Source organism: Didymella exigua (genome assembly GCF_010094145.1).
Source record: "Didymella exigua CBS 183.55 unplaced genomic scaffold M421scaffold_12, whole genome shotgun sequence".
Lineage (NCBI taxonomy): Eukaryota > Fungi > Ascomycota > Dothideomycetes > Pleosporales > Didymellaceae > Didymella > Didymella exigua.
The window spans coordinates 31,542-57,674 of record NW_022984786.1 but is presented as its reverse complement, the minus strand read 5'-3'; the positions used below and the strand labels follow the sequence as shown (position 1 = coordinate 57,674).

Here is a 26,133-nt window from a genome sequence, read left to right as displayed (position 1 = left end):
GTTTGGCGGAAACGCTCGCAGCCTGAGTTACTGTCACGGTGCTGGCGGTGAAGATGTAGCTATGAACAGCATCCGATTCTGCGTGCTAGCAACAAGTGCATTTTTGACCCTGCAGCCGGATCGCAGTGCCGGCGCTACTCCTGCAGCGCCATCTTGTGCAGGATCTCTTCTGCAGGATCTGGGTCAGCACCTGTCATCATCGGACTACCAGACGCCGCCAGATCTCGTCTAAGCTGCATACACCGATTCGCAGATCTGGTCAAGGACTGGCCGATCGGTGCTGCTTCCATCCCTGCTCCAACAGCGTCTTGTACCTCGACATGAACGCCTTGTGGCTTCAAGTTCCTGGCGGCCGACAGTCGTCTCCAGGGATTAGGGAGCGAGTCACGTACTACAAGATGCGGTTGCTTCCGGATCGCAAAGTCTCGACGCCCTGCGGGCTGTGCCTTCCCTGAATTGCTGAGGGACACGACTCTAGCCTCTGCCTGCAGCTTTGCGTGGCGGCGTGCAAACTGACACCCGACCTAACACCCCGCCCGGCTCAGATAAAGACGGCAAAGCTTGATTTACGCAAAGGTTTACCAAATCCGTCGTAGGCGCGTCGGATCAGATCTGACAGACCCCTGCAAATTCGCGGCTCGATCTCAAGCTAATGTTTAGTTGATCTCAATCACACGCCCTTGGGACAGGTGATATACTGCCCTTCCCCGGCTGGGGTGAATCAATCGTACCGCTCCCGTGCTCGCTCCAAACGCTCCTCTCTATACCGGTCTACTTCACCAGCCCATCGCCATATGCAATTGAGACATCTATAACAACATCATAGAGCTACATTCGTGTACAAACATTTTCATACACTTCCATCACTACACTACACATCTGCCCACCATGTCACCGTCAAAATCTAAGCCCTCGGAAATTGCAGCAGAGGCGAAACGCGTGTGGATGCCATACATCTGGAAGAACTTCATTAAAGACTCGAAAACATCATATCTCTACCCCGATGCCACACAAATAAGAGCCAGCTCAGAAGGCCGGTCGACACACCGCACACGAGTGGCAGTTATGGAAGGCGACCCAGTAAACTACGCTTTGGGGTGGTACCAGAGCGCGGCCAATCCGAACTGCAAAAAGATACCCGTCGTCAATGTTGCGAACGAGAAGCGTGCCGGCGGAGACTGGGAGTCAGGGCTCATCGCGCCCGAGGAGTGCTTCGCGCGGAGAAGCAACCTCGTCCACGCGCTCACGATGCCGTGGAATGCACAGTTGGGTCGCGAGGAGAACTTCTACCCCATCCCGCAGCGTGGCGGGATATACTCGCCTGAAGTTTGTAAGTGGTGGCATCCTCCCGCACTGCCACATGTTTGCTAACGCCGCTTGTAGTTGTTTTCAGAGGTGGCGCAGACCAAAGCTACGCGCCCTTCTCCGAAGTGCAGTCACTCCCCGTGATATCCGTGGCGCCGGTGAGGCGCCCCAAGCTCGACGAGTCCGGGACCAGGTACTCGTTCGCGGCGGAGAAGGAGCTCATGCACGAGAAGATGCGCGCGGTGCTGCGCATCGCCAGCTACTGCGGACACCGTAACCTGGTGCTTGGGGCGTTCGGGCTGGGGCCGATCTTCAAAAACCCGGCGACCGAGGTGGCGCGCATGTGGCGGACGCTGCTGTTTGAGGACGACGAGTTCTTCGGCGTCTTCCAGGACATCGTGTTTGCTATTGATGGCGCCTTGGTGGGGCCGCCGGCGAAGGGCCAGCTGAGCGATGTCGAGGTGTTTAGGAGGGAGTTTGATCCGAGTAGCATCTTCCCTGTGAGGTACCAGGCGAGGGTGTAGCAGCGATGAGTAGCAGCGATGAGTAGTAGCGACTTGACACGACGAGCTGTGGCACGGCGGAGCGTGGACTTTTTCTTCACCCACAGACATTATTATGCGGTGCTGGCCACCACCATTTATCACGAAGTCACGAGAAAAGGAATATCGGTAGCAGTACGCTCTCTCACGAGCACATCATTCTTGGGGTCAAACGGCTCTTGCAAGACACAATACAGACAGTACACATGAGCAACATGATACAAGTAAACAAACATGGCCGCCCGGCGCAGCAAGCAGCAGAATGATGACGTCATCCCGCGCCGTTAGCGCATAGACCTCTCTCGCACAGCACCGGGTTGCTACGAGCGCCAGCGAAACCTTATCGCCACCCTCGCTTCTTCAACCGCCTTAACAATAGTTAGACCGTCTTCGGATAGGGTCCTTCTTAGCATGGTGCAGACGCGAGGGTGAGACGTGCATGCATGGACCTCGCAAAAGCAAGACGGAAGCGCTAATCCGCTGTATTCCACTATGCTTTTCCGCTGTATTCCGCTATGCTTTTCCGCTGTATTCCACTATACTTTTCCGCTGTGTTCCACTATACTTTTCCGCTGTATTCCACTATGCTTTTCCGCTGCAGTTACTTTCCTTTTCTGCTGGGGCGTGCGGATGAACGGCTTGAGGGCGTCCACTTGCTTGAGGTGGTGAGACGGCGGGTAGCGGGCGAGACGCGGTGCGGGACATGGCGAGGTGGAAGCGAAAGTGGAAGGGGACTCGGTCTCGCATGATGGGCGCGCTCTCGTTGAACTTGGCGGTGGCGAGAGGTGATTAGACGTTGTGGCGTCGTCGATTTCGCACCTGGTCTCGCGTATTTTGGCTTTTGAGGCTGATGGATGGTTGTTGTTGAGTCGCTTCTGGCGCGGCAGGATGCTGACTGACTGCTGGCCGCCATGCAGGCATCAAGATCCGGGCGTCCACTGCCGCTGCTGCTGCTGCTGCCGCGGGGACGTCGCGGTAGTGCGGCACGTCTATTCATGTGTGCACTGGGTCGGCGCGTGGTGTGTGCAAGCCAACGTCAATCGCACCTTTCTATCGCGTGGGCGAAAAGCGCCGCCCCCCTCTCGGAACGAATCGTGTATTCCTACGTAGTATACATATGTTACATGGTCGTGAATCGTGTGCGTCTACTTCTGGCCCGGCAATGGCAGCTGCGGCGCGGTGATGTCGGCGCCCTGCTGCTCCAGACGCTTGATTGTCTGCTCCTTCTGGTAGTTGACGACGCGCTGTTTCTTGAAGTACTCGACCTGCATCGTCGTCAGCACATGGACTAGACTGCCCACGCCACATCTCCTCCAGACCCAGGACTCGCAATGACGTACCCAGCTGTGCGCGCAGTTCTTCTCAAACGCACGGTCGAACTGCGAGCAGAACGTCTCGGCCTTTTCACGGCCGGACTTTGTGTTTATGCTGTCGAGGATGTTGTTCTTGTCCAGACACTCGAAGAAGGCGTCGCGGGCCTCGTAGCAGATTTTGCGGTTCGTCCGCGACGGCGATTCGAACGCGCCGCCCGAGGTCTTCTTCACGCCGTCTGAGGAGGAGGAGGAGGAGGAGGAGCCGGAGCTCCAGGGTAGCCAGGCCATGGTGGATGTGGGTATGGGAGGCGAAGAGGAATATCGTTGCTGCTAGCAAGTCCGAGCTACTGACGAATGACGCCCGCAGCACGGACGGACGTGTTCGCAGGCAACACACCCAACATGTCAGCACCCTCCGACCACACCACCCACATGTTGTAGCACACCACAAGGACCAAATGTCATAATACGCCATAACCACCACGTGACATAACACACTCCGACACCACATGCCATAACACACCCCGACACCACATGCCATAACAATGCCCCGCCGCCGCCGCCCGCCCCGGCCCGGCGCCCTCGCGGACCTGTCGCCGAGGCGCATCGCGACGCAGATTGTGCTCCTGCAGCTGGCCTACTACGCCTGCGCCGCCGTGCTCATCATCTTCACCGCGCTGGTCGCCGGCACCGACATCGGCCCGGACCTGCTGTTCAGCTGGGAGACGCTGCGCGGCGACACGACGGTCGGGTGGACGCTGGGGCTGGTCTGGATGCTGAACAGCCTGACGAGGTATGTCGCAGTACTTAGCTACTCCCCACCAGTGCACTGACGCCCGCAGCGCCCTCTTCCTCCTCGTCCTCGTCGCCCGCTCCAAGCTCGTCCTCGACTTCGCCCTCACTGTCCACGCAATCCACCTCGTCGTCACCTCGCTGTACACGCACGCCGTCCCCTCGCACCTCTTCTGGTGGGCCCTGCAGATGGCAAGCGCCACCCTCATGACTTCGCTCGGCGTGTGGGCCTGCCAGTGGCGCGAGCTGCGGCCCATCCACTTCGGCGCGAAGACGGCGCCGCCCGCCGACGCCCGCCCTGGGGAGGCGCGCGGCGCTGGAGAGTACGAGATGACCAGCGTCGACCGCAGCGAGTATGAGACGGCGAGGACACAGGCTTGAGCTGTCTTGGGGCCTGCTTGACCTGGGACTGACGACGCTACCGTGCCATGTGCAACTGCTGTGAGGGCAGCCAAGGCAGCCAAGGCACTCGAGGCACTCGAGGCACTCAAGGCAGACTTTGCTAGCTTATCTTGCAATACACTTTCATGAACCCTGCGTCTAATCGCAGTGGACTGATCTGACTTGGCCACAATTCGTTGCGTGCTCGAGTTGCAACTTGACGTTATTGCTGCTGTGACTTCACTTTGTCAGGGTCTGCGCTAGCGGCATCCTGGTCCTTCAACACCACAACATCATCTCCACACGTGCATGCAGACACAATGATCGACTGCTAACACAACCATTTCACTGACGGCACGCGACCAGCTCGACCACCATGGTGGGTGGCTACCTCAACCAGCTATGGGATGACGAAGAGCCGCCAGACACGCCGCGATATCTGCCTTTTGAGGGAACCTTCCCAGACAATATACCCAACTCGTCAGGACCAGAGTTGCACCAACATAGACCACAGTTCCCCGTCCAGCTCCCTCACCCCCAGCTCCCTCACGCCCAGCAATACGCGCACCCTGAACAGCTTTTCCAGCAGGCGGCCCCACTTATCCCGCTCAGCGCCGTCGAGGACCTGCACGAGCCATACACCAGCTCGACATTCCAGGACCCCTTCAACAGAGCCTTCATCACCAATCAGCCCGTCGTCCACGAAGGCTACATCCCCGCCCCCGGCACTCGAGACGAGGATCTGTACCCCAGCTTGCCGGATGGGTACCGCGACTCGCTGTTCCAGGACTCCGATGACAGCTCTGACGAGAGCGACTTTGAGCGCCGGCTTGCCGAGGCCGAGGAGCTGCGCGAGATTGAAGACAAGGACGACTCGGAAGCGGACGCGAATTACTCCGAAGAAGACGCTGAGCAAGACGAGGGCGATCCGAATGAGATGGAGATCGACGAGGCGTATGTTGAAGAGCGCGCCAAACCGAAGCGTGGCCGAGGGAGCGCGCGGGGGATGAGGGGCGGACGGAGAGGCAGGCCGCCCGGGCGGGCCAAGGGCGGCTTTCACGGCCCCACGAGGAAGCAATTGCGTGGCAAGAAGAACCCGGGGCGCCCCAGTGGGAAGCGAGGGCCTCGTCCGATTGCTGACCCAGGGCCCGAGTTCAAGAGTCTCCAGCGCGCTGCCAACGAGAGATTTATCGCTCGAGACTATCCTGCCGCGCTGGAGTACGGACAGAAGGCCGTGCAGCTGAACCCCGAGATCTTCGATGCGCACAACATCGTCGCCGAGTCGTATGCCGCCATGGGCGAGGAGCTCAAGTCGATCGAGTCCCTGATCATCGGTGCGCCCACGAAGCGCGATCCCGAGCTGTGGCATCTGATCATCGAGCGCATCAAGCGGCTCGACACGACGGACCACCCCACCTACACGGAACAGGTCAAGACCGCCGTCGTCTTGCAATGTCTCAAGTCCATCATCGCGCTCGACGTCACCAACTACGAGGCGCGCAGTCTGAAGCTCGAGATTGAAGCCCGCCTGGGCCATGTGTCAAAGTGCGTGAATCTCGGCACCAAGATGCTGAAGACGCTGCGAGACCAGAAGCAGGATCCCGACACCGAGGTCCTGAAGATTATGGCCATGATGGGCACTTCTACGCCGAAGCAGACGAAGCGCCACCTGCCCAAGATTATAGAGGAGTTCGATCAGGCTATTGACATTTACACGGGCCCGGCGAGAGATCCAAAGGACAGCGACCTTGATTGGGAATTGATCAACATCTACCTTGATCTTCTGGACAGGAGCGGCAGGTATGAGTACGCGCTAAAGCGTCTGAAGGATCTGTCAAGATGGAAGCAGGGCAGGCGGAACGAGACGTATTGGGACGAGCAGAAAGATGATTGTGAGTTTGATATCGAAGACACACCGAGGCGTGTCGACGTCTTCGACTTCAAGCGCAAGTCAAAGTCGGCAAAGTACGGAGAAACGCTGCCACTGGAGATCAGGGTCAAGATGGGATTGTTTCGATTGCGCAAGAGCCCTGACGACTATGCGGAAGCCATGCACCATCTCGACATGCTCGAGCCGGACGACAAGAGTCCAGACGCTCTCATGTGGGACTACCTCGACCTTTTCCGAGTCATCGCCGATGCTCTGCATTCCACCGGCCATGACGCAGAGGCTTTACGCTTCTACGAGCCGCTGCTTCTGAGCAATTCGAGCGAGATGAGCCTGATGAGCTACCTCGGGCTCTACACCGTCTATACTAATCTCCAGCAACCTGAGAAAGCCCGACAGATCATACCAATCCTGATTGGATGGACAGCCGACACTGTTGACGACCTTGCCGTGCTGGCCAAATTCTTCGAAGTGCAAGGCATGCCCGACGAGGCCATGGAACGCGCCGATGCATGCTACCGGAACCGCGGTCTTGTCAAGCTGCGCAGAATCGGCTACTCGAGGCTGCGAGAGATCAGAAGTCACTACGAAGACTGGCGCAGGAAGTCGCGCGGCAATCACGGCAAGAAGAAGAACGCGCTGAAGAAGCAGCGGAAGCTGATGAAGAAGGCGATCGCAGCGCTGGACGACGACGCTGAAGAGGACGAAGACGCCGACAAAGCGAGGCCGTCTCTTGGACCGCTCAAAGAACGTCCTGCGAAGGGTCTGTTCCGCACAAGACGGATTGCGCCTAAGCCTCCAAAGACGCAGACGTTTCTGCCTTTCGACGCGCAGCAGCAAGGTCCATCAGCGAGCAAACCTCGCGTGCCTGAGCCCAGCACCCTCGAAGGCACGGATGTGCCCATGGACGCTATCGACCACCGCCTGTTCCGCAAGAAGCTGCAGAAGCTCGCCGAAGACAACGCCGACGACGTCGCGGCAGCACGCGCCCAACACCGAGAGATTGTGGCGAGCTTCCGGAAGCTGGACGACGTCTACGACTCAGCCGAGGCCGGCGACGAAGAGTCGATACAGACCGTCTTCTCCATCACACGCGAGCTGATCGAGGAGTTCTCCTCCTTCGACCTCTTCTACGCCGACAGAAAGGAAGAGTTCAAAGGCTACTTCCGCCGCGTCGGCGGCGGCGAGATCTGGAAAGATTCCGCACTCATGGTGCTCGCCGTGGCCGCCAACGCCATCGAAGACGGCGCGCCATCCACCGAGCTGCGCGAGCGCCCCGACACAGCACCGACAGACTTCTGGTCCATCCCGTTCTCCTCGTGGTGCGACGCGTTTGCACGGTACGCCTTGCTTCTCGCAAAGAACGGGGACGATGCTGCCTTCTCCACGCTCGACATCGCACTCCAATCCAACGTCTTCGCGCGCAGCCTACCCTTCCACCGCCGCCTCGAAACAACGCGCCTGGCAGCCGCCCTCGCCCTCGACGACAGTACCCAGGCCTCCGCAGCGATCCGCTGGTTCCTGCGCGAATTCCCCTTCGGCACGACGCTCTTCCGGCTCTACAGCGCTGTCAACCGCCTCGTCTCGTTCCCGGAGGGCTATGCCACAGGCCCTGCACACAAAGTGCTCATGCGGTACATCAAAACGGCCGACTTTGCGCTCCTCACCCCAGACCAACGCACGTGGTACAATTTCCGCTCCAACGAGCGCGTCGGCTGGGGCCAGAACGGCGTCAACTCGTCGTCCCTCGACGCCGTGCACGACCACGACCCCGCCCTCTTCGCGCTTTACGCCCATGTCCTCGCCAGCGGCGGCAGCTACGCCGCAGCCCTCAACTACTACTTCCGCGCCTTCGCGCTCTCCCCCGCCGACCCCGTGCTCAACCTCGCCATCGGCTCGTGCTACATCCAGCACGCCATGAAGCGCCTCAGCGAGAACAGACAGTTCCAGATCCAGCAAGGCCTGGCTTTTGTCTACAGATACTTCGATCTGCGCGTACGCTCCGGCAAGGCGTGTTTCAAGCAAGAGGCCGAGTTCAATGTCGGTCGCGTGTGGCACGCGCTGGGCCTTGGCGCCCTCGCTGTCCCGGCGTACGAGAGGTGCATCCAGCTCAGTGGCGCGGTGCGGAGCGAGGCGCAGGCGCGCCGGAGTGAGGATGAAGTAGATGTAGATGCGGCTGAGCAGTGGGGGTGTGAGGATTTCACGACCGAGGCCGCATACGCGCTGCAGAGCATATACGCCGTGAGCGGCAACTTGGCGGCCGCGCGGGATGTCACGCGCGACGCGCTCGTGCTCGAGTAGTTGGTCTATGTAGCTTGCGCGTAGACGGTGGACGGTAGACTCGCGTCCCTATTACCAACGTAGCTTACACCCATCGTACCCGTCATCCGCGAGGCGGTCCGACACCGCCCATGTCCGCGCACATTTCGTCCAACCGCCCGTGAAAACTACCCCCGATGACGACCACGATGCAGAAATCCCAGTATCCCGCTAAGACGCCAGGACTCACTCAAGCCGGACAGCCGGATGCGCCTCGTGTCTGCCTCCTGCTCTGCCCGCTCACTCACTCACCGAGGCATTTGACTTTGGGTGGGATTCGCATCGCGTTGTGCAGGTGATGTTTTGTGTGACCGTACTGTCTTGCGGTGTGGTTACTGCGGATGGATGGATGGAGGGATGGATGAATGTATGCGCTTCGTCTACGCGGTGTAGCTACGCATGTACCGCGAAATCTCAATCGTCAAGGCAGGTTCGGCAGTGAGAGGGTCGTGGGGATGCGCGTTCGGGTTTCGCGCAGTGCGAGTTTAGCAGATGGACATATCGATGCTCCATAAACACGGAGATAGACATGTCGATATCTCATCCGTACCAGACAGCACACAGGCCGTGTCTATTCCCCACGGCAGCATCTTCGGTCCGCATCAGCAAATCCGCCCGACACGCTGCCGTCTTTCGTATTCCAGTGCACGTCCGTCTACACCGAACCGATACCGGTATGGGACCGAGACCGAGACTCAGCGACACCGCCCGTCCGCCCAGCAGTCCACCGACACCAACCACACCCATCACTGCTCAAACACCCTTCCAAATCCGACCCCCTCACAATCGAGGCCCCAACAAACCCTGAATCAAGCCCCTGGCGTATGCAGGTATTCTTCGCAGCGTGATATAGTACATTCAGCAGGACCGCCTAAAAGTCCTGCGCCGTTGTTGAGAGCGAGCAGATCGAGTCTGTAGGTGCATTTACCGGGCTTTGTTCGGTGACAATCGTTTAGTTTGGGCCGCCGGCACGCAGCCCAGCATACCGACACGCAGCTCAGCATACCAAGCAACCTACAGCAGCTCGCCGCACTTACTCCGAGGACCCAGCACGGTCATCGGCGCACATCCCAACACTATTATTTAGATGGCGCCGCGTTGGAGGTACAGATGACTGGTGGCTACGTGTGGGGAAGGAGGATGTGGATGATGGAGCGCGCTGCGAAGAAAGGAGTGAAAGGCGAAATGTGTCCGTGGCGCTGGGAAGGTGTTGAGAGCTGGGATGGGATGGGATGGGGTGGGAGAGGCGGGTTGTGCCGCCTGGCGCGGGCGCGAGCGAGCTTAAACCCGACGTGGACCTGTTGATATAGCAGCTGGACGAGAGTCCTGCGCGAAACGAGTGGTGGATATACTTGATTAACTTCTACATGATCGCATTAACGCTCCACCTCGCACCCTTGTTGGCAAGACGACATTCATCGCTGATGAAACCGCGAAACACATATTCCTACAAAGCCGCTTCGACGGCGGGAAAATTTCGTCGCTCGGACAGGAGAGTCACGGAAACACTACCTACGCCCTCACACAGTACTCCCAATGCTATGCTGAACCATCTATGCACCATCTCGCTCGATCAATCAATCAATCTCAATCACGTCGCTCTTGCCCTGCTGCCGCGCCGCTGCCTGCGCCTGCGCCGCGCGCTGCTGCAGCTGCTGCATGTGCTGCATGTGCTGCGGCGTCGGCCTCTGCCCGTTCTGTTGCGGGCGGCCGTTCGATTGCGCGCCTGGCTGCTGTTTGCGCTGCATCTGCGGAGAGAAATGTTGCGACCGTTGCTGCTGGGCCTGCTGCTTGGCTTGTTGCTGGGCCTGCTGCATCTGCTGCTGAGACGGCTTGCGCTGGAGCTGGGGAGCGCTGCCATTCGTCTGCTGCTGCTGTTGAATCTCGAGAGGCGGGGGCGCCTCGTAGCCGCCTTCCATTTTGCAGCTCAGAACCACGTCGTTCAGCTTCTGGAGCGCATCGGGCACCGCATCCAACTCTGCGACGATGCCATTGCGAGTGCCAAACCAGCCTGTCGCCTTGTCTCTAAATAACCCCTTCAGCTTCTCCTGCAAGGTTTCCAACCGCCTGTGACGTGGGTTCCGTTCTGGCGTCGGGCGGATGTCAGGCGCGTGCTTGAGGTTATCCTCGATGAACCAGTACATCTTGTCCTCCTTAGGCTGCAGACGGATATCGAACGTGCACACTGGGTTTTCGTATGTGAGACGGTACTTGAACACTGAATGTGTGTGTATGGCAGGATTGCGAATGTTCCCTGGTGTTGCTGACTCGATGTCGCGGAGCACTGTAAGCAGGGAGCGGGTGAGTACGAGTGTGATGCAGAAGTGATCGAGGCCGTTTGTGTCGCCGACGGACAGGAGTGGGAGAGATGGGTTGCAGTCGTTCGCGATCGAGGAAAGGAACCGGTGGACGCGGAAATGTGGGTTAGAAGGAAGTATCTCGATAGCGACCTCGTTCTCAGATGCGAAGGAGACTGCTGCATTGTGTGGGGAAGGGCCGTACTGGAACTGGACTTTCTGCAACGAAGAGGACGTGAGGCGCATCTGGCGCTTCTGCAGAGTCGTTGCGAACGATCGCAGACGATTGATGTCACGCAGCCGTGCTCGAAGCTCGCCGAGGATATCGGCGCCGAAGGGGGTGGCCACAAGGATCTTGAAGCTGCCATCAGCCGTGAACTTGAAGCTGCTCTGTGGCGAAGCAGCCATGAGCTTTTGCATGTCCGCAGCAGCAGACTTGACCATGTGGCCAGACGCAATATGCCACACGCTGCGTCCATCGCCCTTCAGCCCCTCGCAGGCGACCGCGATGCTGTCCTCGAGCCATGCTTGTTCGCCAGATTTGGACGTGAGGAGGTCGGCCGTCTGTAGGTACAGAGCCCAGCCTTGAATGATCCTGTTGGATCCAGCCGGCTTGGTGCTTGGACTAAACTCGTGTCGCAGTGTGAAAACCTTATCCTCTTTGGCGAGTTGGCGAGCTGTGGCACGGAAGGAAACGAGCTGAACAGCTACACGCTCTATGCGCGTCAGTGTATTGCGGTTGACGATGCGACTGGTGTCATCGCGTCTTTCCATTGCGATCTGCTCGGCATTGTCGATCGACGTGCCGTTAGATCCCATCTCGAATATCCACCATGATTCGCCTGCTGTATCTATGACAGCAGCCAGTACCCAGGTCGACGTCCAGCCGCGAGGACTGTACATGGCGTATTCTATGATGTTCTTGCCTACGGCGATCCGCACAGCATCCGGCCGTATGACCTGCCTGACAATCTGTTGCCATCCAAGTTGCTGCGCGGCCCGTTGGATCTCGTCTCGAAGGTTCTGCGAGAGCATGGACGTCAGAATACTTGCAATCTGATGTGGCTCTCTGCCTTGGTTCATGGCGGATTCTGCTCTTGCAGAAAGCGCGCTGGCCGGCTGCACTATGTGACTGCCAGTCACAGACTCGAGCGACAGCGTGACCAAATTCGATGGTGTTCCAAGGATCGCAGTAAGACTGCAGTCTGTAGGCTCCAACCCAGACAAGCTTGGCCGTATGCTGAGCCGAGGATCGAAGTGCTCTATGGTCGACTGCAAGATCTGGGTAGTGTGTAGGGCAAGGACGCGTTTCAGAATCCGCTCCATCGAGAGGTCATTCCAGTCGATACCGAGCTCGACATCAAGCACTTCTTTCCCTTGGCGAAACCAGCGCACGGTCAGGGATGGCAATGCCGGATCTCGCCATGATGTCTTGCCGTTCTTCGACTTGTTGCTTGTCATGCCAAACTCGATCCAGCTCTTCTTCCCTGGTCTGTCGGTCCAGTACTGGATCACAAGTTCGCGATGCACTGGTTCCACTCGTAGCGACCCTGCCCATCCTGAGCGCGCAAGCCCTATAGCCTGTGATCTCAGCACCGACAGCTTGTGCGTCAGGATGAAGCTGTGAAGGAAGTCGAAGAGGCCGCTGAGACCCTTCTCGTGGAGCACGTAGTCGGCTTGCCCCTGGAGAATCACCCAAAACCTGCTGCCGGTCTCAATTATGGGCGCAGAACCGAATAACAACCGCAAGTCCAGGAAGAACCACTGATCTGAAGCATCTTCGACGAAAGAAACAACATCAAACTCCATCTCATCGGCAATTACAAAGGTTGCGCGACCCGACTGAATTTGCCAGTTTTGAAGGTGCCGTGGAAGTGTTTCGTGTACGTTCAGCCGTATCGAAAGGGACGTGTTCATCTGACGTAGGAGCTTTAGCGCCTTCTCCGATGAGATAGGATCAGGTGGTATATAGTCGAGCTATTCCCTGTCAGTGCTGTATATTCTATGTAAATGACGAGCATGCGCACAGTTGGGATCCAGGAGGCCTTCCCAGTCGACAGAATTTCCAATGCAGTCCGGATATCTGGGTTGTTCTCTCTTGCGGTGCCTGAAAGAACCTTAATCTCTTCCATTTGTTTGTCCACGAAGTCCATATGCGTGACTTGCTCTCGCGCCCAAGAATACACATCGATGACTTTCCCTACGTCTATTGCCGACTTCTGGCCCCACTCTGTCAACACCAGAAGCTTTATGAACTTGGCTCGGTTCTCCTGCGCAAACTTGAGCAGAAGCAGCTTCTTCCGTTTGTTGACCTCTGGACTGTCTTGCGCTCCGTTGATCGCGGCGCCATTCGGCTGCTGGCCGATGGACATGCCGGACATCTTGTGGAGGGCCTCCTCGAGCGCATTGTAGCACTCTTGGGCCACACGAGCCAGCAGCTTCGATAAAGGGTGATATGCCTCTGAACCAATGTGCGCGATTTCGGGCGGCAGCTCTGCATATTGATCATGGACGGGCGCAGACATATCAGTAGAGGCGCCGCTGGTGCTGGCCTTCCCCGCGCTCCCGTTCCTGACGGCCATGTCCTTGCGCCCATCGATGCCGTTGACGAGCTTGTCGTCAGAGAAGTGCTTCTTGTTCTCTCCATCTCTTACAGGGTCGTTTGCGCTGTGGTTCATCATGAGGATGCCGGGCATAGTCTGGGCGCCGTCATGCAGCTCGCCGGCGCGTGCGCCACGTGTGTCCGGCGCGCAGTCGCGGTGGTTGAGCGATGCGGGCGTTTCTACTGTGTGTGCAGCGGGAAACCGTTCGATGGTGGGGGACGGGCGGCCTTTGTGGACGCGCGGCTGGTCACGATTAGGTGAAGTTTTGCAGGCGTGCAAGCAAGGCGCAAGTGTTGGCAGGTGGAGAAGCGCAGGTAAAGCGAAGCGCTCGAGGTGGCTGAAGGCGCCGGGGTATCGTGAAAGTGCTTTGATTGCCAGCAGAGGTCAAAGCAGGAGTTGGGGGAATATCGATTCGTCGGTGTCGCGGCGCACGGGCAGATGAAGGCTGACGGCGCAGTGAAGCGGTCGCGCTCGCACGGCAAGGCGCAATCGGTGCTGGCGGAGAAGGGCGGAGTCGTGGCGACGACCTGTAGGTGGTGTTGCTGGCGATCGCAGAAGGCACGAAGACTGGTGAGGGAAGGCGCGAGCCTGACGTTTCGATTCTTGGCAGGACCCACCCAGCCAGCCTTGCATTCATGATCCAAGACATCTACCATCGATCAACGAGCCGTGACAACCTGCTGGGTGTCGGCAAGTTCGTCAGTTGTTGCAGTACAAAGCCATCAGTGTTGACTCGAAGCACTGCATCGGGCTAACAATGTAAAGTCGCTGTATGCTGTCACACCGCAAGATGCTCTGGAGCCTTGATGACCCGCATCGAGCGGCGAGCGCGGCGTGATCAGGACCATCTTGTGGTTGCTAGCCCAAAGGGCGCCTTATCCGAGACGACGGAGTGTGGCTCACTCTATCATCTGCACGCGTTTCCATGGATCGACCGGCCACCCCAACCCGGTGCGCACCCTCATTACAGTGCCCCTCTGCTCTCACTGTTTCTATTATCAAGAGTTGTGCGCTTGCACTGACTGTAGCACCTGCGTTCCACCTGCTAAATCGCCTGCCTGGCTGTGTCCGTCATGTTTCAGAGGCGGTGACACGCTCCTCCACCCAATCGTATCTACGCTAACTATGACGCCGCGCGCGCCTGAACCGCTACCTGCCGAGTATCGACGACCACGACCACAGCTCCAACGCAACGCATCAACGCAGTCGAAACTCTCGCTACCCACCTCGTCGCAGTCCAACGAGGCTGATGACGAGCAGAGCTTTTCTGACGGCAGCTTCGACATGGACAGCAATGCCACACGTCCACAGTTTGAGGGCGAAGACACGCGCCTGACCAGCAATAAGGAACTGTCAGGCTTCTACATGTACGGTTGGGCTGCAGAGGTATGCAACTCTAATTTCCTGGCTTAACAATCAATCTATCGCTGCGGGCTTCTGGCGAGGAGCCTGATCTCAGATGCTTACCCAGACCCTGAATTCGCCGCCACCACCAGCTGCTTGGCTAACTTGTCCAGGTCTTTGTAGTATGCGGTATTGGCTCCTTCATACCTGTCACCCTCGAGCAGCTCGCCCGCGAGAATGGCGTCCTTCTCAGCGACCATACTACGCCATGCAAGGCTTCGCTGTCTACCGTCACTTCAACTGCCAGCTTCACGACAATGTTTAAGCCTCATCAGTCCGAGAAGGGACAGTGTGTGGTCAACATCCTCGGCTTTGAGATCAACACAGCTAGCTTCGCCATGTATACCTTTAGCATCTCCGTGTTGATCCAGGCGCTGCTCATAATCTCCATGTCTGGCGCTGCAGACCACGGGCGCTTCAGGAAGACATTTCTTCTGTGGTTTGCATTCATTGGCAGTACTGCGACAATGCTGTTCTTGCTTGTCGTGCCGAGTGTATATATCCTGGGGGCAGTGTTGGCCATCATCGCCAATACCTGCTTTGGCGCAAGCTTTGTACTCCTGAACAGCTTTCTGCCTTTGTTGGTCAGGTTCCACCCCACTGTAAGCTATGCTGCGTCGAACAGCGACGACTCGACAGACTACGAGGATAACGTCGACAACCTCTCTGACGAAGCACGCCTAGCACATGATGCACGCTATTTGAATCGACTCGCACAACATGAAACAATCTTCGACGAAGTTACAGATGCAACCACGGCTCTCCTCCCGCCACAGCGTTCCGCACCCGATCTCACTATTCCACGTGTGAAAGCTCGCTCAGCACCGTCTCAAGAGCTTGCATTGTCGACCAAGATCTCTTCTTACGGCATTGCTATTGGTTATATTGCCGCGCTTTTAGTGCAGACTCTCTCGGTTCTCGTTGTCATCACGTTTCAGTCCTCGAATTTTGGCTTGCGACTTGTGCTTTTCATGATTGGTGCTTGGTGGTTCGTGTTCTCCATCCCTAGCGCTCTATGGCTGCGGCCACGTCCAGGACCACCGCTACACATTGGTGACAACACATCGAATGTCCACACGGCAATTGCCTACTTTACATACTCTTGGAAGTCACTGGGGCGGACGGCGATGCATGCACGACAACTTAAAGATGTTCTGCTTTTTCTTGCAGCATGGTTCTTACTTAGTGACAGCATCGCCACCGTCTCTGGGACCGCTGTGCTCTTCGCAAAGACTACGCTTGGCATGTCCTATGCTATGCTGGCTTTGATCAATGTCATTGCGACAATCTGTGGTGTGCTTGGGGCCTTCGCCTGGTCGAGAGTGTCCCGTTACCTCGACCTCACGCCTGTACAGACGATCCTGGCCTGTATCGCGCTATTTGAGGTGATCCCAATATACGGCCTGCTGGGCTACCTGCCACTAGTTCAGAGATTGGGCTTCTTTGGCCTGCAGCAGCAGTGGGAGATGTATGTGCTGGGCGCAGTCTACGGATTTGTCCTCGGCGGACTGAGCTCCTACTGTCGCGCTCTTTTTGCCGAGCTGATTCCCCCGGGCTTCGAGGCAGCTTTTTATGCACTTTACGCGATCACCGACAAGGGCAGCAGTGTGTTTGGTCCAGCCATCGTTGGCGCCATAACTGATGCCTATGGGGAAATTCGACCGGTAAGCCGGGATCCATGTATAGGTACAAAGTGCGCAGCTGACTGATCTGACTAGGCCTTTTGGTTTCTCGCCGTCCTCGTTGGCCTGCCCTTTCCCATCATGATGTTCGTCGACCTCGACCGCGGTCGCACCGAAGGTATCGCACTCGCGAAAACCCTGGAAGAGCTAGATGCCGGTCACCACTCACGGATCAGCCAGAGCGACGAGTCTGAGGATGAGCTCAATTAAGCACAGCCCTCCCGCATGACCTCATAAATTCCCTGTATATCAGCGTGTTTACATCCACCTGCATTAGAACGGCCCTCTCAGAGAGCCTATACGACTTGTAACAGCGATGTTTGATACCCACAATCTACACATATTTTCCCCTCGTGCGTTTTTCTGTTCAGCAACCATGTTCATAAGCCGAGGCTCTCATTTGGCCATGCAAGTTCCTGCAGGATTTGCAAGGCTGGACCGCTGAGGCTTAATGTAAGGGCGCCCTGAAGGCTGGAACAACGTACTTCGTTTACGGAGGGCATTCGCTAGCCGCCAAAGATATCGAGTCGGCCGAAATGGCCGGGTATAGTCTCCACGCTGGACCCCTTACCCCGTAAACCCAAAGGATGGCATGGGTCATGCCGATCATGCTATAAGCGAAGCGGTCCGGAGCCTCATCGGGACTTTTTCTAGTCTTGCGCATCTGGACTAGCCTTCCCGCGTTTCAGGAACCCAGTGGGTCTGCACGGTGATTCCGTGATGCCTCAGCTCAAGAGAGTGCAGCCCCGCTGTTCTTTGCCAGGCCAGACGTGATCCCTACCTCTTCCGTGCAGCCCAAATTGCTTATCAAGACCATATACGATGATGTGTTCAGCTCAGTTCGACGAAAACAAGCTGGACATAGCTCAGGAAAGGGAACAGCGGCTTCAGTTCAACCGTTAATCAAATTCCTCGTCAAGACCTGGGCAACATGTCAGGACCATCGCTGGGCTTCAGCAGAGAGTACTCCAGCTTGGCTGCTTGCCCACCTACAGAGCCATCGGCCCGTGGCAACAATAGCAATGCACTTTGGTCCTGCGCCGCATACTGTCTCGCAAATACATTCCTTGGCCGCACTTTCCCTCTTGCTGCTGGTTGCAGCCTCCGCATCACCAAACGTGAAACACAGTGCAATCAACGATGTGTTCTGTAAAGTCAACAACATCGTTATATCTGCTCCTGCTAAAGACAAGTTGGCCCACGCTGTAGGTTACGCAACTCTCCAACTGTGTTGCGATGCTAACAGCTCAACACCACTAACACCAATGTGCAGATACCTGCCAGCGGAGTGTCCAACAGGAGGGATACAGCTAGCGTATTCCACCACTAAACCAGCCAACCCACTAAGCCGGCCACTTTTCCTTGGCACGACCAGCTATCTCCTTATCACGTAATGTCTTAACAACACAACCTGATAGCCTTATAGAAAGAAGATAGAGTTAATCTTGCCCTTCACGCCTAACATAACCCACCATCAAGTAAGACAAACCATTGACTTATAAGCTATAATAAGGTCTATTGTAGTAGAGTCTTAGTAAAAGTAATTCTCTTACTTCTGAAATCTTTTAACTGTGACCTACGCTAACGCGCATTTATATTAAGGAGCCTTCTGCATCAGGAAAAGTTTTTCCATTGTTGAAATTAGGAAATTGTGGCATTGTACTGTGGGCAACAGTAGGACTTGTAGGCCTACAATAGTTATTTAATGTGCATTTAATGTCTAGCTAATTTTAAGCTAACAGCTCTAACAGTCCTAACAGCTGTAATAGCTACAACAACTCCTAATCCTGCTATAATAGTAGCTCTACTTAATAAACTATACTTTTATTATATTAATATACTACTAAGTCTCCTCTTTAAAATAAGCTATTAAATAATATTATAGGCCTATTAATAGAATAGTTATTAAGCATAGAAGGTTTTAAGCTTAATATTCCTTGCTAAGACACTAAGTTAAGATTCTTTGCTAGGGCTCTAGCAGCCTAAACATTAGAAAATACAAGAATATTATTCAAGAATAGTAGGTAAACTAAGAATTCTACGCCCAGGCCTGCCTGTTCTGCAGTGTACTTGTCAGCAGGTGCTTTGTTGTGTGCTGTTGCAGCTGCTACGTCGTATGCTGTTGCAGCTGCAGCTGATACATTGTGTACTGGCGCAGCTGCAGCTGCTATAGTGTGCTGTTGTAACTTCAAAACATAAACCTTTAACAAACAAACCTTTAACACTCTTTAACTTGCGTTATAGTAGGCCTATAATAATAATTTTTTACTTATTTTAAAGCTACAATTTTGCTCTGTCTATACGTGAAATTTTGTAATTTTTAAATACTTAATACTAGTGCTAGCAGAACTAAGGGTAGCTATGTAATAATATTATAATATTATTTTAAGTTTATTAAATATAGGCACTTAGTGTTTTAGCTGTTAGCAATATTAGCGCGAAATTAGGGCTGTTAGGCGCAAATTAGGGCCGTTAGGGCTGTTGAACAGCTGTTGCACAACTATGCCACAACTGTCAGCAACAGCCAGTCTGGGCCAGATTTCGAAAAACTTTTCCCGATGTAGACAGCTATAAGAGCTATAACTTAGTTAAATTCTACTAGTACTGCAAGGAACATAAGATTATTACCTTGTGTATACCTCCACACTTATTGCACCTGCTGCAGCTACTTAACGTAGTCTGTTTTGCCCTATTAAAGAAGGCCTATAGCTGCTAAGCTAAGCAGCTGATGCGCAGCAAGATTACTCGCATTACTAAACTTGAGTTCTTGCTGTGCTTTAAAGCAGCTTTTGACGCCTCAATTATAGAGAGCAATATCTAGGGAGGATTTAGAGGTGCTAGCCTAGTCCTACTTAACCTAGAGGCTGTGCTATTAAAGCTTAAAGTACAGCTGCGCACGCCAACGCCACCTACTATAGACAACAGTACGTGGGAGTCTAAAACACTAAGCAACACCCTAAAATTTAGGTCTTAATTAAAGCTGATTTAAGAGAGGATTAAAAGACACACTAATAGCTTGCTAACTTTAATAATTAAAGCTCTTAATTAGCTTACTAAAGGCGCAGAGCTAATAGCGCATTTACTAGTTTTAGTGTGCAACTAAGTTGCTAACCTATAGGCAGCTAACAAAGCTGCTGTATGTTATAAATTGTATAAAAGAAAGTAATTATAGTAAGAAGGGACACTAATATTTGCTAAGGGAGTGCAGCTAACTACTCTAAAGGAGTTTAAGGCCTGTAGTAATAGGAAGAAGGCAAGGAAGAGGTTGTGTGTTAATAGGAGCACTTAGTCTTTTAGGCGCTATAGCACATGTAGCAAGATAGGGCACAACGCACAAACATGCAGTATAGATGCACAGAGTACTGTAGATTAGTTTAATATACTATAACGTTATAGTGTGATATATTATTGTTATGTGCTGTAATGTTGTAAAGTAGGTGCAGTGTTAGTGTGGTCTTGGCGAAAGTGGTCAGCTCGCTTGGGTGATCAGCTTGCTTGTGAGGTACGTTAGGTGCATGCGTAGTCATATACGTCAGCATCTACAAAGTAGGCTACTCTATTTGTAAGCAGAGTATCTAGAACATTCTCTAGTTACTAAAAATAGAGAACAACATATTTCAAGAAGGAGAGGAGAAACAGGCTTAGTAAGCACACCGTTCTAATCCTCTCTTTTAGGAGATTACAATCACAGTGCTTAGGTAAGCAAAGCGCCATACCTAAGAAGGAAAAACGCTAGAGAAAGAGTTGAAGAACAGAGTCTTATAACTTTACATTATAAAGTCTGTCTTGTTAAAATTGTACGTGCCTTTATCCTAGATACTATACTTAGCTTTAATATTGGCTACTATGCTGAACCAGCCCTGTATAACCTCTAGATCCTCACAGAGGGCTCTCTTGTAGTTGTACTTACAATTAAATCTTACTGTGAGCTCTAGGTGCTGCTTAACGAATGTATTAGGCTACTTTGCGCCAACATAGCCTAGATTGCGCTCAGCGCGCAAAGAATTGGTCATGTCAGCCACATCTAAGAGCTAAGGGGGAATTCCTTGCGCAACTAGCTTAAGAACATGTTTAATAATCACCTTCTCCTTGTTGTTATCCAGCTTCCACAAGTTAGCCATAGAATTAGCGCGTGAAGGTTGTCCTGAGCGTTGTCTGCTTAGTGTAGATTGTGGAACCCTGTAGATAGTTGCAGCGTCTTGCTAGGAGAGATTCGCATCCTTTTTAAGAGCCTGAAGCGTAAGCTGTATCTGAGCTTCCTTTGACGCGTCTAAGTGGTGTTGTTGGGAAGGCATTGGTGTAGGAAGGTGATCCACTCGCTCGGTGATCCACTCACCCGTGAGGTACGTTAGCTCTACTGCTTTATTCTTCTACACTCTGTAACGTAGTATAGGCAGCACACGCACAGAACGTGTACATCACAGGGTTTGTTGGAAAGGTCTTACTAGCAAAGGTTCAATTTGTGAAGTTAAATAGAAATATGTTAATTAACTACATAGCTACAAAGTACAAGCCTTTCCCCTCGCCCTCATTTCCCCTCGCCCTCGCCCTTACTCTTGCCCTAATTAATGCGCTTTGCCGCCTCCACACATCCAATTGCTGCTGTTAGGAATGCAGCGATTGGAATGGAAGCGCATTCGATGAAAGCTGTGATAACAGGTCCGGTAGAAAGCCCAGCTGTCTCTGGAGCAGTGAACACTTCTGCTGCAAGAGCAGCTGTTGCGCACGCAGCTACTCTACCAATCGCTAAGGTTCCAGCTGAGCTGAGACACAGTATGCAGATGCCTGACTTGAAGCATGCTGTTACTGCACCATCCTGCTTTTCATCCGTGTTGACCTCATTGTCATATAGGTTCTTTTTAGTCGCAATCTGAATTTTTGCTTGAGCAGGTGTTGCGTCTCGTTTATCTAGTCCAGATCCAAAGTCTAGCACATTGTGGAGAAGAGAGAACATGCGATGTGTAGTCTTGTCGTCCCATGCTGCGAGGACGTCGTGGGGCTGGTTCAAGAAAGTGGCCCACTGGGTAGCGTTCACAGCCGAAAAATCATCTGTGTTGTCCCACGACAGGAGTTCCACAACAGCGTCTGCGCTGACACCGTTTAGGCTCGGAACTGTTGACAGGGAGACAGAAGTGGCAGCGACGAGCTGAGCGCCAAAGGCGAAAGATGCAGCAAATGTTGAGTAACGCATTGTAATAATGTTGCGTCGTTAGACAGGCCTGATGAGTAGAGACCTTGGTTGTGAAGGAAGGTAGAAGAGTCTGTTGTTCTGTTGAATGACTGAATATTAAGCCTGCTAATGTTGAAGACTTTATATTCTTTAATATAATCTGTAACTTATGCATCGTCCTCACTCTAGTAGGCGAGGCTAATTTCTCTAGCGAACTCTAAAGACCACCTGTGCTCGTAAATCCCTGTAAGTAAGGATATAGGTCCGCGCAAGAATATTAGACCGCACAAGAGATACGACCGCGCAAGGATGTTAAACCGCGCAAAAAACAAGACCACGAAATAGAAACGACCGTGATAGAAATAGGACTGCGGAAGAAACAGGACCGCGAAAGAGGTCCGACTGCGCAAGATACACGACCGGACAAGGATGTTAGACCGCCCAAGCATACCTACCCAATACACTGCGCAACGATCTTAGACCGCGCAAGAATATTAGACCACGGAAGCAATAGGACCGCGTAAAGTCATACAGGTGCACACACGGATATTGGTCCGCACAAAGAATGCAGTCCCTGCCTTCCCTGTAGATCGTTACCGGGCGAGTTGGTTACAAAGCCTTCAGGACCTCATTCTTATCGCAGTCAAGCTATACTTGGCGTTGCTTCGACCTGTAGTAAGTCTCTTAGCGCCGTCTACTCTGAGGTTGAGACAAGAGAGGCACTAGGTCCTTGGACTAATACAAAAAAATTGGTTGGTTTCCATACCTGGTCTTGCCCATACAATGCAAAGGAACGCCAACTCGTTGAGGAGGACGACTGTAGGACTACTCAACAACTTCTACTGTAGTACGTGTTCTGAGTCTACTTGCTGCTTGCGCGACACATGTGAGCTGAACAATAAAGAGGAAGTGTGAGCACCTTGCCACGTGCTTTTGATCGGTGATTTGACGCCAGAGTCAATGCGCGAATACGAGAAGAGAGTGGTCGTCCAAATCGTCTTCTCAGGTCTGACACAGATCGAGATTGCTAACTCGTACGACAGAGTTAATGCGCAAACACGAGAAGAGAGTAATCATCCAAATCATCCTCTGACACAGGTTGAGATCGCTACGGCAGAGTCAGTGCGCAAATACGAGAAGTAGTGTTAAGCACTGATGCCAAGCAGAGGGGCTCCTACTGGACCTTGCACAACCGAGGTACTCTTGGGAGAACACGGAATAAGCGTACTGTTCATACATGTAGAATATTCATGAAGTTCAGCTCTTTCAATATATGCGACGGCTTAGCATCTCTGCTCCAAGTTGCATTACACAAAACTTAGGTAGGGATCCTGGAGATGGTAGGGAATACGCGTTGCAGACTGATTGTCTCCAGCTAGAACATCTAAGCAGCCATGGAAGCTGCAATGCTCTAGATTGAACGACCTAATTAAAGGATGTATATTAGCGAGGATGGCCTTGATACGCTTGATTAAATGGCCCGAGCCTAGACCAGTTGAGTGTAACTGCACCCTGTTACAGGTTATGAAGAGAGTACAGTTTGCGACAACAAAATAAGGTAAGATACCTATATAAACTTGCCATTCTGTCCCCAGAGAACTCATTTTCCACCCACAATCACTTAACTATCTCCTCTTCCAACCTCCGATCAACCAGTCACTCGCTCAACCAGTCTTCCCTCAAGCCTGTCTTATTCAGTAGGTTTACAGTCGTCTTTCACTAAACAGTTACTAATGTACTCAAGAAATGCAATCCATCATCCTCATCGTCGCTGCGGCCGTTGGTCTCGCTATGCCTACCATTGCCATGCCTCTTGAAGGCTCTTCCGCGCTCCAGGCCCGAGGCACTACGAACTATCTTCTCACTTGTGCCACCGGCATCGTGAACGGTGGCGCATCAGACGCCAGCGGTCGAGCACTTTTCACCAATCTTTGCATCAGAATTTTCGGATGTGCGCACTCGGAGGCTCCCTCTGTGTCCGCGAGTGAGTACATTGGCGGCTGCATCGACTGTCCTGCGGGTATCAGCCAGAGCGCAATTGGCGACTGCGTTATTGTCGCTCAGTAATTCTGTGTCTGTAGAGCGAAGCTGTAAGATGGAGGCGAGAAATTTGTACCTAATATGTAAAACTTTGCTTTTCAAATTCCTATTTTCCGAACTTGTGGAATGTGACATAAGATTTAGGTATTAGAACCTAGGCCGGTCCTTAGTCTGTTCCTTCGCGCCTTCTGACCAGCTTCATGACCGTATTCCTTCCGTTGCCATTTGGATATGCTACTCCCAAGCGAGCCTGAGAAACCGCGATACCATAGTGCAACCGCTGCCTCACACCCCGCTGCACCTAATAAACTTTTTCCTTTCTTTGCCTCCATCTCTGCCTAGCCTCTTAGAGCTCACAATGATGAGCGCTCATAGGAACACTCTGGTCCATGTAAGTAAGCGAATGAAGTAGGTCACTTCTCGTAACAAGATGCCGTGTTTCGACCGGTACCCAGCTGACCTGATACGCTCAACGATCTCGTCTACGTGGAGTTAGGCGTCGAGAATGCTTTGTAGACAAATTCCGTTCACGCTGCCATCCCCACCACGTGCTCTACCTTCTTCAAGAAAGCGCTTTGTGGTCCCTGGAAAGAAGCTCACGATCGCACACTCAAGCTGCCCGACGAAAGTCTGATATTGTTGAGCGGTACCTGCGACACGTGTACAACGGTACCCTCGCAGTCTCACCCGACGACGTAGTGCAAGTTAATTATTGGCGAGAAGAAGAGCCTGCTCCTTGTCAGACTATACATCTTGGCCAAGAAGATCCAAGACCCACGCGCCAAAAACGCAGTTCTCAAGGCTCTGACTTACAGGACTTATGCTGACCTTCGTGGTGAAAAAGAATTGCATTTTCTGCTCCTGAAGCCATCTGTTATCAAGGTCACTTAAGAAGGGACGGCCGAAGGCTTAAAAGCCTGCAAATTGATCATTGACATGCACATTTAAATGTGTAAGATAGTACCGAAATAGACTTTAAAAACACGAAGTAGCCGAGAATCGTCCTGGGCGGGTCGTCAAATCAGCTGATGATATTATGACATACATGAAGCCTGAAGAAACCAGCAAGCCTTGGTATGCGTAGCTCATCGACCGCTTCCTCCGAGACGCCGGCATGGAATGTTAGAGGAGCCTATTTTGCAAAAGGTACTCAGTGTCCCAGCACACTAGATCTCTTTCTTAGAAACCGTCGGGCCTTTACTACCATCATTCTCAGCATCCTGTACCTCTTCACTACCTCATTCCTCTTCGTTTACGCTAATAGTTACGAATTCAGCGATGCCTTGATAGGGCTACATTCAAATCCGCGGGTATTTGAACAATGCCAAGTGTTTGCAACATCTGACCCTAGTAAGTACACAGTGAAAAGACAAGAATTCTTTTGTCACCTTGGTACGGCTGAAGTGGGATTGATGTTCATCCTTGTCTAACCTTCCGACAGGGTGCTATCTATAGGGCTTGAAGTAGGCAGAGAAAGTGTAAAATTGGGACGGTCTCATCTTGTTAGAATGCCTAAGTATTATCGGCGAGGACATACGTTCGGCTCACTCGTTGCGTCTTTCATGTTGTACTGCTGGCAGCAAGTGGCGTTCATCAACAAGTAGTCGTTCCGGAAGTTTCGCTCCGGACCGCATGCCCGCTTCGCCCTAAATGTCAGACATGGTTCCGGACATGGCTTTCTGAGGGCGACCCTGTGTTGCTTCAGCAAATCGCATTATTGTGCCAAAAGCTGTCGGTAAGTCAGGTTGTTATGTTGTATGACTAGACTAGATGTGCCACGTACGTTCATTTGCACGGCCCTTCGCTTAAAGGACCTTCTGAGCAGTAGGTAAGCCTGATCAAACTTGGCTTTGGTCGCTCAGCCTACGCATTTGGACGAAGCATGCAGTCAATTAAGTCAAGCGCCATTGAGGGCTGTGTATATCTTTTGGAAGATATTGAGGTAGATCACTAGTGTTCGCCTCCCCCTGCACACATGAGGCTTGCACAGCAGCAGCTGTTTCGACAGCCCACGTTTCCTTTCCACTGGACAAACTACAAGTAACGTACTCCACAAGCGAGCCGGTCACCCAAGCGAGCCAGTCACTTTTGCCAAGACCACGCTAAACTTCACTCTACCTTTAATGTCTCAACGCAACAACACAAAAAAGCCTCTAAATAGGGCTAATATATAGCTTGCCTTACAGGCTATCTAAAAAGACGCAACACTCTCCCAGCAACGCGCTGCTGCAATCTACAACGTGTCTTAAAGCACCCTTAGTGACTAACTTGCTAGAACTACTTCACGACGCGATTGTAAGCCTAACATGATTAAGCTAGCTAGTACTGAGGAGGAGGTGATTGTCCAGCACGTACTAAAGCTAGATGAGCGAGGCTACTCGCCCCAGCTTGCTGATG

General features: G+C 53.3%; 10 protein-coding genes across 10 annotated transcripts; 6 read left to right on the top strand and 4 right to left on the bottom strand.

The window, feature by feature from the left end:
- Positions 1-554: 554 nt before the first annotated feature.
- Positions 555-2,053, top strand: M421DRAFT_420036 (uncharacterized protein). Its single transcript, XM_033592335.1, has 2 exons — positions 555-1,330; positions 1,384-2,053. The coding sequence occupies exons 1-2, from the start codon at positions 889-891 to the stop codon at positions 1,827-1,829; spliced, it is 888 nt and encodes a 295-aa protein (XP_033449057.1). The 5' UTR covers positions 555-888; the 3' UTR covers positions 1,830-2,053.
- A 395-nt stretch (positions 2,054-2,448) lies between these two features.
- On the bottom strand, positions 2,449-2,844 carry M421DRAFT_91952 (uncharacterized protein; the record flags this gene model as incomplete). The annotated part of the gene is made up of 1 exon (XM_033597989.1): positions 2,449-2,844. One exon carries the CDS (start codon positions 2,842-2,844, stop codon positions 2,449-2,451), a length of 396 nt encoding a protein of 131 aa, XP_033449056.1.
- A 148-nt stretch (positions 2,845-2,992) lies between these two features.
- Positions 2,993-3,448, bottom strand: M421DRAFT_4647 (uncharacterized protein; the record flags this gene model as incomplete). Its single annotated transcript, XM_033594695.1, has 2 exons — positions 2,993-3,112; positions 3,188-3,448. The coding sequence occupies 2 exons, from the start codon at positions 3,446-3,448 to the stop codon at positions 2,993-2,995; spliced, it is 381 nt and encodes a 126-aa protein (XP_033449055.1).
- A 257-nt stretch (positions 3,449-3,705) lies between these two features.
- M421DRAFT_4646 (uncharacterized protein) lies at positions 3,706-4,333 on the top strand (the record flags this gene model as incomplete). The annotated part of the gene is made up of 2 exons (XM_033594694.1): positions 3,706-3,953; positions 4,003-4,333. The coding sequence occupies 2 exons, from the start codon at positions 3,706-3,708 to the stop codon at positions 4,331-4,333; spliced, it is 579 nt and encodes a 192-aa protein (XP_033449054.1).
- A 376-nt stretch (positions 4,334-4,709) lies between these two features.
- On the top strand, positions 4,710-8,522 carry M421DRAFT_91949 (TPR-like protein; the record flags this gene model as incomplete). Its single annotated transcript, XM_033597988.1, has 1 exon — positions 4,710-8,522. The coding sequence occupies one exon, from the start codon at positions 4,710-4,712 to the stop codon at positions 8,520-8,522; it is 3,813 nt and encodes a 1,270-aa protein (XP_033449053.1).
- Positions 8,523-9,881: 1,359 nt separating this feature from the next.
- Positions 9,882-13,987, bottom strand: M421DRAFT_420033 (MED14-domain-containing protein). The gene is made up of 2 exons (XM_033592334.1): positions 12,865-13,987; positions 9,882-12,814 (listed from the first exon to the last, which is right to left on the bottom strand). Exons 1-2 carry the CDS (start codon positions 13,531-13,533, stop codon positions 10,118-10,120), a joined length of 3,366 nt encoding a protein of 1,121 aa, XP_033449052.1. The 5' UTR covers positions 13,534-13,987; the 3' UTR covers positions 9,882-10,117.
- A 578-nt stretch (positions 13,988-14,565) lies between these two features.
- M421DRAFT_390626 (autophagy-related protein 22-2) lies at positions 14,566-17,142 on the top strand (the record flags this gene model as incomplete). The annotated part of the gene is made up of 3 exons (XM_033589989.1): positions 14,566-14,826; positions 14,958-16,508; positions 16,563-17,142. The coding sequence occupies 3 exons, from the start codon at positions 14,566-14,568 to the stop codon at positions 16,734-16,736; spliced, it is 1,986 nt and encodes a 661-aa protein (XP_033449051.1). The 3' UTR covers positions 16,737-17,142.
- Positions 17,143-20,985: 3,843 nt separating this feature from the next.
- Positions 20,986-21,788, bottom strand: M421DRAFT_420031 (uncharacterized protein). Its single transcript, XM_033592333.1, has one exon. It carries the CDS (start codon positions 21,715-21,717, stop codon positions 21,088-21,090), a length of 630 nt encoding a protein of 209 aa, XP_033449050.1. The 5' UTR covers positions 21,718-21,788; the 3' UTR covers positions 20,986-21,087.
- A 1,326-nt stretch (positions 21,789-23,114) lies between these two features.
- On the top strand, positions 23,115-23,898 carry M421DRAFT_420029 (uncharacterized protein). The gene is made up of 2 exons (XM_033592332.1): positions 23,115-23,393; positions 23,441-23,898. Exon 2 carries the CDS (start codon positions 23,443-23,445, stop codon positions 23,761-23,763), a length of 321 nt encoding a protein of 106 aa, XP_033449049.1. The 5' UTR covers positions 23,115-23,393; positions 23,441-23,442; the 3' UTR covers positions 23,764-23,898.
- An 874-nt stretch (positions 23,899-24,772) lies between these two features.
- Positions 24,773-25,545, top strand: M421DRAFT_91944 (uncharacterized protein; the record flags this gene model as incomplete). Its single annotated transcript, XM_033597987.1, has 4 exons — positions 24,773-24,810; positions 24,953-25,086; positions 25,317-25,471; positions 25,507-25,545. The coding sequence occupies 4 exons, from the start codon at positions 24,773-24,775 to the stop codon at positions 25,543-25,545; spliced, it is 366 nt and encodes a 121-aa protein (XP_033449048.1).
- Between the last annotated feature and the right edge of the window lie 588 nt (positions 25,546-26,133).